Source organism: Panthera tigris, chromosome A1, assembly GCF_018350195.1.
Source record: "Panthera tigris isolate Pti1 chromosome A1, P.tigris_Pti1_mat1.1, whole genome shotgun sequence".
Classification (NCBI taxonomy): Eukaryota; Metazoa; Chordata; class Mammalia; order Carnivora; family Felidae; genus Panthera; species Panthera tigris.
In genome coordinates, this window is record NC_056660.1 from 90,932,097 (window position 1) to 90,947,733 (window position 15,637).

The 15,637-nt window shown below is 39.4% G+C and overlaps 1 protein-coding gene across 1 annotated transcript; it reads right to left on the bottom strand.

Annotated features, from left to right (window-relative positions):
* Positions 1-12,523: 12,523 nt before the first annotated feature.
* Positions 12,524-13,456, bottom strand: LOC102955618 (olfactory receptor 1361-like). The gene has a single exon (XM_007083126.1). It carries the CDS (start codon positions 13,454-13,456, stop codon positions 12,524-12,526), a length of 933 nt encoding a protein of 310 aa, XP_007083188.1.
* Positions 13,457-15,637: the final 2,181 nt, after the last annotated feature.

The window sequence follows — 15,637 nt, forward strand, 5'->3', positions numbered from 1 at the left end:
TGTCCAGCGAGGCGGGGCAGGGGGTGAATTAGGGACGGCCGCTAAGGCCTCTGGGGAATGTAGTTCACGCGAGGACCCAAGCGTTCTGGGAAGTGTAGTTCTGCGCGATAGCCTGTCACGTGCCCAGATCCCACTTCCGGGCTCGGGGGTCACAGTCCTTGAACTGCGAAGCTGTGTCTTCCAGTTCCACGGAATGCAAACGTAGGTTCGCCAAGGGCGGTGCCTTGAAGCTGTGCATCTGGGTAAATGATAGTAAGGCAAGTAGACAACCGCCGAGAACAAACGTATTTTCCCTTCAGTGATTCAACCGCATGGTATCTAGCACCTGCTACGTGCCAAACACCATTGGTTGGAAATCAGTTGGTGAACAAAGCAAAGATCATTGTTTTCGAGATCTTTTGGGGAAGTTGGTACAGAGCAGACAAAAAGCCATGAACATAATTATATAACATTTTAGAAAATACACGTTATGGAAAACAGCGAAAGGAAAGCAGGGTCGGAGGATCTGGGTGGGTTTGGAAGAGTGGGGTTTCTCTGGCAGCCCTCCAGGAGAGGCAATGGAGGGAAGATTCCGGGGCAGTGAAGGAGGGTAGGGGCATTCTAGGTGCAGAGAAGTCAAAGGCTATCTTTTCGTTCTTCCTTCCTTCCTTCCTTCCCTCCCTTTTCTCCCTTTTTTTCGTACTAGGAATATGTCCCATTTGGAAGGTTTGCACCTGATGCCAGTACACAGAAGAGGTTAACGATTTGGTGAATATCTTTTAACAGCCCTTTAAACTCCATGTTAATCTCTCAATCACTGCTGACCTCCTTTTAACAAAATGGAATCTTGCAGATAGCAATTGTAACCTCTTTTGGGTTTTTCCCTGCTTAAGAATGTGGTTTGAGCATTTGAATTTGCCAATAAATAGTCTCCTTCAGTACTATTTTGAATGGCTTCAGCGCATCCCACTACGACTAATTAAATTTTTTAGTTACGTGTATTGAACTAAGCTCAATTTATTTAACCCTATTGTTATATTATTTCCAGTTTTTTGCTCCCTTAATATTCTTGTACCTATATCTTTGAAGATTGTTTTCTTAGTTTAAAATTCTTGAGTTACTGGATCAAAGACTGGTGGAATTCTAAGCCCATTGTCTAGTTGCGTTCCTGGAAGATTTTACAGTTTTTATTTCCATAAGCAGTTGGTGACAATATGTGCTGTGCCTAGCATCCATGCCTACTCTGTTTTTTTTTTTTAACATTTTTTTTGAAAAAGCTTTTGTTTATTCAGTAAGCCAAATTTTTTATATCTAATTTTGAGTACTTGTGAAATTAAATATGATCTCATATTTATCGAACCATTTAAATATTTTCCAATTTTAGTTGCTTGTATATGTACTTTATATTGAAATGTTCAAGGGGCCCTGGGTGGCTTAGTCTGTTAAACATCTGAAGTCTGGTTCACCTCATGATCTCACAGTTTCTGGGTTTGAGCCCCACATCAGTGTGGAGCCTGTTGGAGATTCTCTGTCTCTCTATCTCTCTCTCTGCTCCTCCTCCCCTAATGCTTTTTCTCTCTCTCTCAAAAATAAATAACTAAACGTTTAAAAAAAAGTTTTCAAAATTTTGGTATATTGCATATGCACAAGTTTTGTAAAGAGAGATGTTCTTTGTTGTTTACCTGATTTTGAAAATAAAATTATAAGAAGTTTACACATAGTATGTGGAATGAAGAAATATTAATAAAGAAACGCTACGTCTATTCATATATGCTACTGTGTGTGCTTACACACATTTGTGTGTATGAAACAAAAATAGAATCATATTTTTCATACTTTTAAAAATGTGAAATATCCAGAAAGGCAATTGGAACATACAATCCAACAATAATTTAATTAAAAAATAATTTATATATAATTTATAAAATTTATAAAAAATAATTTAAAAAATTTTTAATGTTTATTTTTGAGAGAGAGAGTGTGCACACAGAGAGGGGCAGGGTGGGGGAGACAGAGGATTCTAAGTAGGCTCTACCTGACAGCAGAGAGCCCAATGCAGGGCTCCAACTCACCTACCATGCAATTGTGACCTGAGCTGAAGTCGGGTGCTTAACCAACTGAGCCACCCAGGCACCCCAACACCTAATTCTAAAGACATCTACCCAAGTTGAGAAGTAGACCCTTTCTCATATTAATAGTAGAATCTAGGTGATGGTATATGGGTGTTCACTATAAAATTCTTTCAACTTTGTGTTTGAAAGTTTTCATAATGTTGGGAAAAACTCTGTATCAGGGGTTTGAGAGAAAACAGATGACCACCATTCCTCCTAAGTCATTCCTCTTACAACTAAAAAATCCTGGGCAAACAATAAACAAGCATATGAAGACTCTGAAATGTGAAAAGAAGGAGGCAAATTGTAAGAACTTCAGGGCTGAGGAGCAACATGGTGATAAATTACCTTTGTTTTTTCTTATCTTCTCCCGTATCTTTCTGCTAACGTGTTCCAGAAGCTGCCATACCAGAACCTCCAACAGACACAGACCAAAAAAGCTCTAAACCTGTCCCTCCTTGTCAAAACCAGGAAAAGGGTGGCCTAACAGAGAACTTTGTTGGTAATGCCCACCTTACTTCAAACACCAGTGGAAAAAACACCCTCTTGCCCTGATCTGAACCATGGAAACCAGAGGAAATAGCATATGTTTCTCAAGTGGAACGAGAGAAATTGTCAACAATGAATTCTATATCCAGTGAACATATCATTCAGGAATAAAAAGGAAATAAAGACATTTTCAAAAGATAACTAAGAGTATTGATTGCCAGCAAACCCACCCTTAAAGAATAACTGAATGAAATACTCTAAACGAAGTAAATGGTAACAACAACAAAGGCTTGAAACTGATGAAAGAAAAGAACATAAAAATGGATTAAAAAAGGGATGGGGGATTGGGGCACCTGGGTGGCTCAGTCAGTTAAGCGTGCATCCGACTTCAGCTCAGGTCATGATCTCCCTGTATGTGATTTCATTCATGTGATTCCAGCTCAAAGCCTGGAGCCTGCTTCAGATAGTGTGTCTCCCTCTCTCTCTACCCCGACCCACCCCCCTTGCACTCTGTCTCTCTCAAAAATAAATAAACATTTAAAAAGCTTTTAAGGGGGGGGGGGAAACGGATACTATAAAATACACTATCCTACTCATGAGTTTCTTACGTCAGACATGATGGTTGAAGCAAAAATAACACCATTTGACATTCTCGATGTATATAATGGAAATACTTAATTATATTTTAAAAGTGAGGAGGCATGGAAGTAAGTTTTCTGCACTCGGCTGACTGATAAGTTATGAATGTATATTGTTATATCTAGAGCAACCATCAAAAAAAAAAAAAACTACAAAGTGATACACTCTAAAACACTCTATAAATCAGGATGGAAATCTGAAAATCTTAAGACTAACCCACGAAATGACCAGAAAAGAGAAACAGAGGAACAAGAAGCAGGAAACAAACTGAAAACTAACTAAAATTCCTTTGTCTCGCATTAATCAAATGACTCTCAATAGGCTAAATACTGACTCTGTCCCAAGGTTTTTTTTCATTGCCTGATAAGAGTAATAATAATTGTGAAGAAAACATGCTGCTGTAATAAGCCAGTCACAAAAAGACAAATAGCCTATAAGTCTCCTTACATGAGGTACCTAAAGTGGTCATAATCATAGAAACAGAAAGTAGAATGGTGGTTACCAGGGGCTAGGAATGGGGAGTTAATGTTTAACCAGTACAGCATTTTAGTTTTGCAAGATGAAGAGTTGCGGTGATGGGTGGTGGTGATGGTTGCATAATACTATGAATGAATTTAAGACTACAGAACTGTACACTGAAAAGTAGTTAAGATTGTAAATTGTATTGTGTATTTTTATATTTGTAATTTGCCACAATAAAAAACTTTTCAAAAAAATCCTGCTGCTGAAAACATTCTGTACACACTGGTGTAGCCTTCATAAGTTTTTCAAGGATTTGCAGATGACTATGGGTACATAAAGATTTTCCCTTGCACAAGAACAGACACTCAGATCAATGGAACAGAATAGAGAACCCAGAAATGGACCCAAAAACGTATGGCCAACTAATCTTTGACAAAGCAGGAAAAAATATCCAATGGAATAAAGACAGTCTCTTCAGCAAGTGGTGCTGGGAAAACTGGACAGTGACATGCAGAAGAATGAACCTGGACCACTTTCTTACACCAGACACAAAACTAAAGGCAAAAAGGATGAAAGACCTCAATGTAAGACAGGAAGCCATCAAAATCCTCGAGGAGAAAGCAGGCAAAAATTCTTTGACCTTGGCCGCAGCAACTTCTTACTCAACATGTCTCCGGAGGCAAGGGAAACAAAAGCAAAAATGAACTACTGGGACCTCATCAAAATAAAAAGCTTCTGCACAGCGAAGGAAATAATCAGCAAAAACTAAAAGGCAACTGACAGATTGGGAGAAGATATTTGCAAATGACATATCAGATAAAGGGTTAGTGTCCCAAATCTATAAAGAACTTATCAAACTCAACACCCAAAAAACAAAGAATCCAGTGAAGAAATGGGCAAAAGACATGAATAGACACTTCTCCAAAGAAGACATCCAGATGGCCAACTGACACATGAAAAAATGCTCAACATCACTCATCATCAGGGAAATATAAATCAAAACCACAATGAGATACCACCTCACACCTGTCAGAATGGCTCACATTAACCACTCAGGCAACAACAGATGTTGGCGAGGATGTGGAGAAAGAGGATCTCTTTTGCATTGTTGGTGGGAATGCAAGCTGGTGCAGCCACTCTGGAAGACAGTATGGAGGTTCCTCAAAAAACTAAAAATAGATCTACCCTACAACCCAGCAATTGCACTACTAGGTATTTATCCAAAGGATACAGGTATGCTGTTTAGAAGGGTCACCTGCACCCCAATATTTATAGCAGCACTATCCACAATAGCCAAAGTATGGAAAGAGCCCAGATGTCCATCGATGGATGAATGGATAAAGGAAATGTGGTATATATATCGAATGGAGTATTCCTCGGCAATCAAAAAGAATGAAATCTTGCCATTTGCAACTACCTGCATGGAACTGGAGGGTATTATGCTAAGTGAAATTAGTCGGAGAAATACGGAAATCATATGACTTCACTCATATGAGGACTTTAAGAGACAAAACAGATGAACGTAAGGGAAGGGAAACAAAAATAATATAAAAACAGGGAGGGGGACAAAACAGAAGAGGTGTGAAGTGATATCTCATTGTGGTTTCGATTTGTATTTCCTTGATAATTAGTGACATCGAGCATCATTTCATGTGTCTGTTGGCCATCTATTTATCTTCTTCAGACATATGTCTATTCAGGTACTCTGCCCATTTTTAAATTGGATTGTTTGTTTCTCTGACATCGAGCTGTGTGAGTTCTTTATATATTTTGGATATTAATCCCTTATTGGTTATATTATTTGCAAGTATTGTCTCCCATTCAGTAGGTTCCTTTTCATTTTGTTCATGGTTCTCTTTACTGTGAAAAATGTTTTTAGTTTGATGGAGTTCCATTTGTTTATTTTTGCTTTTGTTGCCCTTGCCTGAGGAGACAAATCCAAAAAAATATTGCTAAGACCAGTGTCCAAGAGATGACTGCCTTTGTTGTCTTCCAAGAGTTTTCCAGTTTTCCAGCCTTAGACTTAGATCTTTAACCCATTTTGAGTTTATTTTTGTATATGGTATAAGAAAGTGGTGCAGTTTCATTCTTTTCCATGTAGTTGTTGAGTTTTCTGAACACCACTTATCGAAGAGACTGTCTTTTCCCCATTGCCTCCTTTATTGAAGATTAGTTGGCTATATAAGTGTGGGATTATTTCTGGGGTCTCTATTCTGTTCCATTTATCTGTGTATCTACATTTTATCTATGTGTTTGTGCCAGTCCCATGCTGTTTTGATTACTATAGCTTTGTAATATCGTTGGAAATCAGGGCATGAGATGCCTCCACCTCTGTTCTGTCTCAAGATTGCTTTGGCTATTTGAGGTTCCATACAAATTTTAGGATTATTTGTTCTTCTTCTGTGATAAATGATAGGGATTGTATTGAATCTGTTCATTGCTTTGTGTAGTATGTGCAATTTGACAATATTATTCTAATCCATGAATCTAATCTACAGTATATCCTTCCATTTATTGATATCATCTTCAATTTTAATTATCATTGTCTTATAGTCTTAGAGTACAGGTCTTTCACCTTCTTGGCTAACTTTGTTCCTAGATGTTTTATTCTTTTTGATGCAATTGTAAATGGGATTGTTTTCTTAATCTCTTTCTGAGAGTTCGTTATTAGTGTATAAAAGTGCAACAGATTTCTGTATATTAGTTTTGTATCCTGAAGCTTTACTGAATTCATTTATTATTTCTAAACTTATTTGGTGGAGTCTTTAGGGTTTTGTATATATAGTATGTCATTTGAAAATAGTGATAGTTTTACTTCTTTAATTTGGATGCCTTTTATTCCTTTCTGTTGTCTGATTGCTGTAGCTAGGACATCTAACACTGTGTTCAGTGTAAGTGGCAAGAGTGGACATCCTTGTCTTGTTCCTGATTTTAGAGGAAAAGCTTTTAGTTTTCTCCCATTGAGTATGATGTTAGCCGTGGGTTTGTCATATATGGCCTTTATTATGTTTGGGTATGTTTCCTCTATACCCACTTTTTGAGCACTTTTTATTCATCTGTTGAGGTCATCATATGATTTTTAATCTTTTTATTAATATGGTATATCATGTTGAATGATTTGTGGATATTGAACCATTCTTACATCCCTGGAATAAATCTTACTTGATCCTTTTGATCCTTGTAAGTATCTGTAATACTCTTCCTTGGATGTATTGTTGAAATCAGTTTGCTAATATTTTGTTGAGGATTTCTGCATCTATATTTATTGGGGATATGGGCCTGTAATTTTCCTTTTGTGTGTTATCTTTGTTTGGGTTTAATATCAAGGTAATGGTGGCCTTGTAGAATGAGTTTGGAAGCATTCCTTCCTCTTCACATTTTTGGAATACTTTGAGAATGATAGGTACTAACTCTTCTTTAAATGTTAGCATAAATGTCCTATACTTTTGTTTGTTGGAAGTTATTAAATTCAATTTTTGTTAGTAATTGGTCTGTTCAGATTGATCTTCTATTTTTGATTTAGTCTAGGAAGATTTTATGTTTCTAGAAATTTACCCATTTCTTCTAGTTTGGCACATTTTTTGGTATATAATTTTTTATAGTAGTCTCTTATAATCCTTTGTGTTTCTGTTATGTTGGTTGTAACTTTTCTTCCATTTCTGATTTTATTTATTCGAGTCCTCTCTTTTTTCCTTCATTAGTCCGACCAAAAATTTATCAATTTTGTTTCTCTTTTCAAAGAATCAGCTCTTGTCTCATTGGTCATTTCTATTGTTTTTTCTTTAGTTTCTATTTCATTTATGTGTGCTCTGATCTGTATCAGCTCCTCAGTCTTTCCTTGTTTTTCATGACCTTTACACTTCTGAAGAGTTCTGGTCAGGTATTTTGTACAATGTCTTTCAGTTTTGGGTTTTAGAAATTTTGTCATGGTTAGGCTATCATTATGGCTTTGGGGGAAGAATCCCACAGAGGTGGAGGACCCTTCTCATCATGTCATATAGGGAGCACACGATATCATTGTGACTTTGAATGATGTTAACTTTGATTACTTGGTTAAGGTAGTATCATGGTCAGGTTTCTGTATTTTAAAGTTACTGTTGTCCCTTTTCTGTACTGTGGTCTTCGGAAGTAGGTCACTAAGTCCAGCCGCCATGAAGGAGGGGGAAGAGGATTAACTTCCACCTTTTGGCAAGTTGGGATGGGAGAAGTATCTACATATAATACTTGGAGTTTTTCTGTAAGAAAAATGTACCCCTTCTCCCCCATTTATTTGTATATCCAATCATTTGTTTTTATTAGTATGGACTCATGTTTATTTACTTTATACTTTGGGTTATAATGCAGTACTACTTTATTTATTTGTTGCTTGACTTGTTCTAGTGTTGGTCATTGGGAGCTCTTTCTTGTTGCCTGCTATGTCTCTTTGTCATGCTCCCATCTTTTTTTTTTTTTTTTAGCTTTTCCTTACTTTATTATTTTTTTAATGTTTATTTATTTTTGAGAGAGAGAGAGCGCGCACAAGCAGGAGAGGGAGAGAGAGGGAGACACAGAATCTGAAGCAGGCTCTAGGCTCTGAGCTGTCAGCACAGAGTCCGACGAGGGGCTCAAACCCACAAACTGTGAGATCATGACCTGAGCCAAAGTCGGTCGCTTAACCAACTGAGCCACCCAGGCGCCCCTTCCTTACTTTCTTATACCTCATGTCATGTCTGCTGACAATTTCAGGAAACTGCTCTTTCAACTAAATTCTAAAAGGTATTAAATGGCAGATTGCATATCAACATCAGTTATGGGAAGTCTGTATTGTGCTTGCTTAAAATAACTTGGCTTAAAAGCTATTTATTTTGTTTATACTCAAAGACCTAAGAAAGAATAAAAATAATGTCACATCCTTCTTGCCAGATATTTTCACAATACAGTAGCAGGGATCTGCCTACATATCACTGTATCTCACATTTAAAAATCAAGACACCTTGGGGCACCTGGGTGGCTCGGTTGGTTAAGTGTCCGACTTAAGCTCAGGTCTGATCTCACTGTTTGTGAGTTCGAGCCCCATGTTGGGCTCTGTACTGATAGCTCAGAGCCTGGAATCTGCTTCAGATTCTGTGTCTCCCTCTCTCTCTCTGTGACCCTCTCCTGCTCACACTCTGTCTCTCTGTCTCTCTTTCAAAAGTAAATAAACATTAAAAAAAATTTTTTTAAAGCTTTAAAAATCAAGATAAGCCTGGACCAGTCGTTTTTGGCCGTCAACATGATATGCCTAAAGTTTAGAGCAAATAAAAGATGGCCTGTCTTGAAAATGGGTTTGTCAAGATACTGATTCTTTGTGGCTTGTGAAAAGTTAATATAGATAACTAGATTTATTAGGAATCAGAATTCATCAGTTAGGCCAAACTGGTTTTTAATATTCATGGGATAAAAGGACAAGGTCATCTACTGAAGGCCGATTGATGTTGTGAGAGACAAAGTCCATGTGAAGCTTAGCTTCTGGCCTCAAGCACAGGGAGACAAGATACTACATGCAGGACAGTAACAATCTTTATGAGGTTGCAATACCAGTGAAAGGCTTCAGCTCATAAGAGATAGTACCAGGCTCTCCTGGAAGGCTCCCTGGGCTGGCGTAGCCTTGGAGCAGACACTTGAAGCACAAGTTGGAGGGAGATGATCCCATGTCACTGGAAAACATCTCATATGCAATGGCCAGTGTCTGGGGAAATATGCTGGGAAGAGGGATAAGCCTCTCTTTCAACATTCACTGAGCTGAAGTCAACTACCCAAGTTGTTTCAATTGTTTGCAAAAAGCTGGCCCCTAGTGGCTATTTAGTGCTGGATGGAAGTTGCCTGTGAGGAAGGGGGATAGTGTCTGCTGGGAGTCCCATCTACAGAGAAGAGGCCCTGGAGGGTGAATTCCCAGACACAGTCCTGATTTCCTGACTGCACCCAGGGTGGACTCTGCCAGCCTGGTCCTGCATCTGGTTCTATGGAGGAGAGGGCACTAGAGGCCCCAGATGATGCTAAGCTTTAATTTATGAGTTCAGAATTTCATGAGTTCATATCCTATGGGTGCCTCACATGCAAAAAACCACAATAAAGGCTGATTCTGCCCAGGCCCCTGGAGTAAACTCCTTTCACTGTCTCCCCTACAATCCCCTTATGTAGTCGGCCCGTGAAAAGCAATGCAGGGAGCCAGTGAAGATTCAGTAGAAGGTGGTCTACAGAAGTAGGAAGGTTAAAGTTCTGAGGCTCTGGTAAATTGACCAGCATATAACCTCTCATACCGTACCCAGTCTGACCCAGACCAAGGCCTTTCCTCTTTCTGTTCACACCATGACGCTGACATTTTAGAGGATTCTTTTCCCCTTTAAGGCAAATTTGCTGTATGGTGAATGATGGCTTCTGCCCTAAGATGAATTGATGGGGACCATGTGGATACAGAGTGATCAGAGTCTGTACCATCTAGTACATTCACTGACTTCCCTCTGTCTTCATCCTCCTTCTCATACCCAACCTTTGACTGAAAGTTGAGGGAGAGAGGGACTGAGGAATAAAACCATACCCCAAAACATGGCTCTTTCCATTCAACCCTGATGCCTCTTTGGGTCCTAGAATTCAGTGAAATGTTTCCTTGTTCCAGAGTAAATTTGTCAGTACTCTAGATCCCTAGATGTAAATTCTACTACTCTGATTTTTTTGTGTCTAGGAATGTCCGCTTTCCAGTTTCCCATTACACTTGCCTGCCACATCATCAATGATTTTCCAATACATGATTATTTGGGATGAAGAAAAGGTCTACTAAGCATTGTAGGGGATATGCCCATGCATAATCTATGGTACTTTCTTGAATAAGTGCATTGTGTAATAACCATATGAGACATGTATGCAGATAGATATGGGCAATGCAAAAAATATGATGAGCCTAAAATGGTCCTATAACCTTAAACACCAATGTTGGTCTGTTATATCTCGAACATTTGCACTAAACTACTTCTAAAGTCAAACTCCTAGTTTAGGAAGATACATCAGGTTTACCACATATAGTCAAGTTTGCATCAGCACCAACATACATTAGGAAGTTCACCTGCTATATCTGAGAAGCACTATATTGTGTGCTCCATAAATGTCTGTGGGAAGTGATCAGTAAATGGGTTCAGGAAAATGCACAAATATTCCAGTCTTAAAAAAATCTGGGGAGTCTTCCAGCAGAGAATGAAGGAAGGAAAGAGAAGGAAAATAGGAGAGACAAGTCATGGAACAGATGAATATGTGAGTTGATGACAAAATTGTAGTTATAGCTTGAGGCCAAATCATGTTAGACATTTTATTTGAAGGTAATATTTGGATTTATCCTGGCCTCTTCAATATTTTATATAAGGACTGACTGAAAAATACCATCAGTGATTTAGGATGATCAGACAGATCCTGTGTGCAGGGTAGATGTGTAGGGAGAAGCAGGAGGCAGTCAGATTTACCATAAGGCTGTTGCTGTGGTCAAGGTAAGAGTTGGTCACTGTTAGGACCAAGTCAGAAAGGAGCTGATGGTGAGAACAATGAGTACTGATTAGCACTCAGTCCTATCGGAGTTTGGGGATTGGAGATTGGAGGAGTTTGAGAAAGGAGAGAAGCAAGGGCAAGAAGGCCAGTAAGGGGAGGAATATTGAAGATTGGCCACTGGAGATTAGATGAGTGCCCTCTGGACACCAGGAAAGAGGAGGTGGGAAATTCCTTGTGGGTTCTGAGCCCTCAGGTGTAGAGTAGAAGAGGCTAGGACTCCTGGACACTTGGCCCCATGGAGTAGAACAAACTCTGGGCTTTGAATCAGAAATCCTGGGTCCCAATCCAAATTCTATAATTAATTCATATTTTCATGTCCCTAAGATGCTATAGTAACTCTGGACACTTCAGCATCAAGGGATCCTAATTCCCTTAGCCCATTTTTAAAAAGGGTTTATATATTTATTTTAAGAGAGACAGAGAGAGTGCAAGCAGAGGAGGGGCAGAGACACAGGGAGAGAGAGAATCCCAAGCAGGCTTCACACTGTCAGTACAATGGAGCCCGATGCAGGGCTCCATCCCACAAACCATGAGATCATGACTTGAGCCAAAATCAAGAGTCAGATGCTCAACTGACTGAGCCACCAAGGTGCCCCTTCCCTTAGACCATTTTGACTTGAAGGGATACCAAGAGTTCCATGAGGAAGTCTAGCTACTATCTAAAGTTTCCTGACTCCCATTCTGAGCAAAAAAGCACCAAAAATTTAGAATGGTAGTGAGGGAGAGTAGTGTACAGGTAGGGTTCTGAACTGTAAGAGGTTGGGAGATTGACTTGAGCCTAGGATAGAGGGAAAATTACCTAACTCAGTAACAACCAGTGACCCTGAGAGTCAACAGGATCATTCTGTAACCAACAATTACTAGTTGTACAGCCTTGGTAATGATAACCTTTCTGTGACTCAGTAAATTGGGGATAATTTTAACATCTCCTAATGTGAAGCCAAGAGGGCATTGATTTAGAGCCAGCTCTAAAGTCCTCTGAAATTCCCAGACCATTGTGGTGGCCACTGTCTCATGGGGTTGCTGGAATCATCCCAAAACTATCCAAATATGTCTTGTCCTGAATTTTTGGTTGTTGGTAAAATGAGTGTTTAGAATGAGCCCTTTTTATAATTAACAAACTTAACAGTTTTAGGACTTACAAGCAACTATCGGCCTCATATTAAAAGCATGAGCATGATCATGTATCATTAATTGGAGGAATAGTCATGAGTGAGTTTATATCTATCTGGGACTCAGTTTCTCTGTTTATAAAATGAAACAATGTATAATAGCCAAAAATCTTCTAAACTCTAAAATTTTCTAGAATTTGAGATCAGTTTCCTTAAGGCTCCCTTCATATCACGATTTCTCAGACTGTAGATGAAGGGATTGACCAGGGGTGTCACCACTGTGAAGATGACAGTGGCCACCGTGTCTTGGACTGAGTAGGAGGATGAAGGGCGCATATAGACCCCCAGGATTGCCCCATAGAAGAGGGACACCACAGTGAGATGGGATCCACATGTGGACAGGGATTTCCTTATTCCATGGGCAGATGGCAACTTCAGTACATTAGAGAGGATATACACATATGAAATGATGATACATGTAAATGGTGTCAGAAATATCAGTCCACCCACAGTGAATACCATCAGGTCATTGATAAAAGTATCAGAACAAGACAGCTTTAGAACTGCATAGGGGTCACAGAAAAAGTGATGCACAGTATTGTTGAAACAAAAGGTGAGTCGGACCATGAGAAGAGTGTGTAGGAGAGCATGCAGGTTTGTAATGACCCAAGAGACCACCACCAGAAGGATACAGAGTTTGGGCTTCATGATCATGCTGTAGTGGAGTGGGCAACAGATGGCTACATAACGGTCATAGGCCATCACACTCAGAAGGAACCCATCCATGTTGATGAAAGTGATGAAGAAGTAGATCTGGGTCATGCATTCCACATAAGAGATAGACTTGCTTCCCAGTATGTGATTCAGCAGCATCTTGGGGGTTGTGACTGATGAAAAGCAGATGTCGATGCAGGAGAGGTTAGCCAAGAAGAAGTACATGGGGGTATGGAGATGACTGTCACAGCCGATGGCTAGGATGATGAGAATGTTCCCAATGATGGTGACCAGGTACATCCACAAGAACAGCCCAAAGAGAATCTCTTCCTGCTTTGACTGCCCAGAGAGTCCCAGGAGAAGGAATTCTGTGACCATAGTCTGGTTGTCTCTATCCATGTCTGCAGGGGAGAAAATATCATCATAGGGTTAGATCATATGTCAACATTTGAGCAAATATATTTTGGAACCACTTTTCCATTTGGTTGATAATTACCTAAAGCTGAATAGTCTTTTTGACGCTTTACTATTACAGGTTTACAGAAAAACCGTGGTTAATTTAAGAGTGTTTAATTACCAGTGGCTATAGTTTTATTTATTCTACTCTTATTTACTGAGTACCATATACAGATACTTTCATGTATGGTTATTTAGCCTCATCTAATAATTGAGATATTTTATTTCACTTAACATATAAAACAACTGAGGCTCAGGGCAGTTAAGTGATATTTCCAAATTCATGAGACAAGTTAGATATCCAAATTGGGTGAAATGCTTTTTTCTGTATGGTCTTTTTTGATTTGCTAACCATTTATTGTAGTATTACAAACCTGCAAATGTTATCTGTGGCATTTATATTTTCCCAAATTATGGAAAATTTGTTGGTTTTGAAAGACCTAGTTGGTGGTTTGTCCCTAAAATTTTAGCTGCTTTTAAGTTGACCTAAGCATAGATCATAGCTGTTGGGAAGGCTGACTTAAGCACACTGTTCAGGTTGCTGTGTGAAACATTCATCTGATTTCTGATAGAAGAACAAAGACATATATTTTTGAAAGTGATACACTCATGTGTGTATATATATGTATGTGTGTGTGTGTGTGTGTGTGTGTGTGTGTGTGTGTATAACCTTGGATGGTGAGTAATTTGTTCTGTGAGTGTTCTGCAAGACAAGCAAACATTTCTAATAAATTTTAACTTAATAAAGGAGCAATGTCTTGCAATACAAGTAGTGCATAAAGCCAAATGTCACATGATCACAACTGAGCCAATGGTTCTTGAAATTCGCTTTGATATATGAGTGCTTTGGAATATAAGCATGTTTCTGAAATGATTTATGCTCGCAAACCAAGGTTTTACTGTGTGTATATATATGTATACACACACACACAATAATTTAGTCAGATTATTTTTGCTATTGGACAAAAGGGATTTACTGATTGGTAAAGCATACCAATCACATACAAATTCATGTGGTACCTCCAGCAGATAATCCCCGCACTAAGAAATCATTATAGGGAGGGAGGAGTCAAGTAAGGCACTGTGAATGAAATGTCCCTGGAAGAATTTATGGTATTGGAATAGTGAAGGAGAGGGAGTGCATTTGTTAGTCATGAGAACAAAGGCTTGAGGCAAAGGGAAGAAAGAGAAGCACGAACTGCTTTGTGATATGACTTGATGGCTAGGCCAGAGGATGTTGTAGGGAATATTCCTAGGAATTGGTTGTAGGATATATATAAAATGGAAAATCTCCATAGTAAGGTGCCTGCCACTGAGATTTCAATCCATAAAATCAAGGGAAAAGTGCTGAGACTGGAGGTTGTTTTTTACCTGGACTATTTCCCAGGATACAGGTAGGTAAAAGAGTACTAGACAGAAGCTCGAAGATGCTCCAGAAGGAACCTGGTTAATGTGGACTGGAGACGTTGAGGGGTGAGGGAGACCCGTCATCAAGAAGACAAGAGACTGGCTGGCCAGCGGGTGTGAATATTCTGGTCTCAAAGACAGTTTCCCATAATGGAAACAGAGGAGAAGATAAAAAAGAGGGATAATAGGATATCAAATGAGATTCTTCCTGTCATCTTTGAATTGCTACAAAGGCCAAATAGTGAGTAAAACAAGCTCAGAGTATCCCATGCTTCCTTGTTGTAGAGTTTCCCACTTCCAGCATTGGGAGTGTAGGTTACAGCCAAAAAAAAAAAAAAAAAAAAAAAGAATTTCCCAGTTTAAACCTTCAAATTGAGACTCCCCAGGAAACCAGCCACATTTTAGTAGTCACCCACTGAATTCCTCTTACTATGAGTAGATATAGTGGGAGGAGGTAAGGTAGAGAGTAGGGGCAGCATGGGAGGGTCTTGAATGTCTGCCAGAAGAGTCTCTGTTGTGGGGAGGAAGGGGCAGCTCTTGGCCTGAGCTTCTGGACAGGATTTTTAGGAGCCTGCAGTCACTGACCCTAGCGCCACTAACCTGAGCTGTCTCCTTCGTCTCCCACTGCTGCTTTTCCACATCCTCCTTGGAAACGTGCCTGCTCAGTCCTGCAATGGGCAGCACATCCTGAAAAGGGAAAGGCTTGCATGTGTCAAA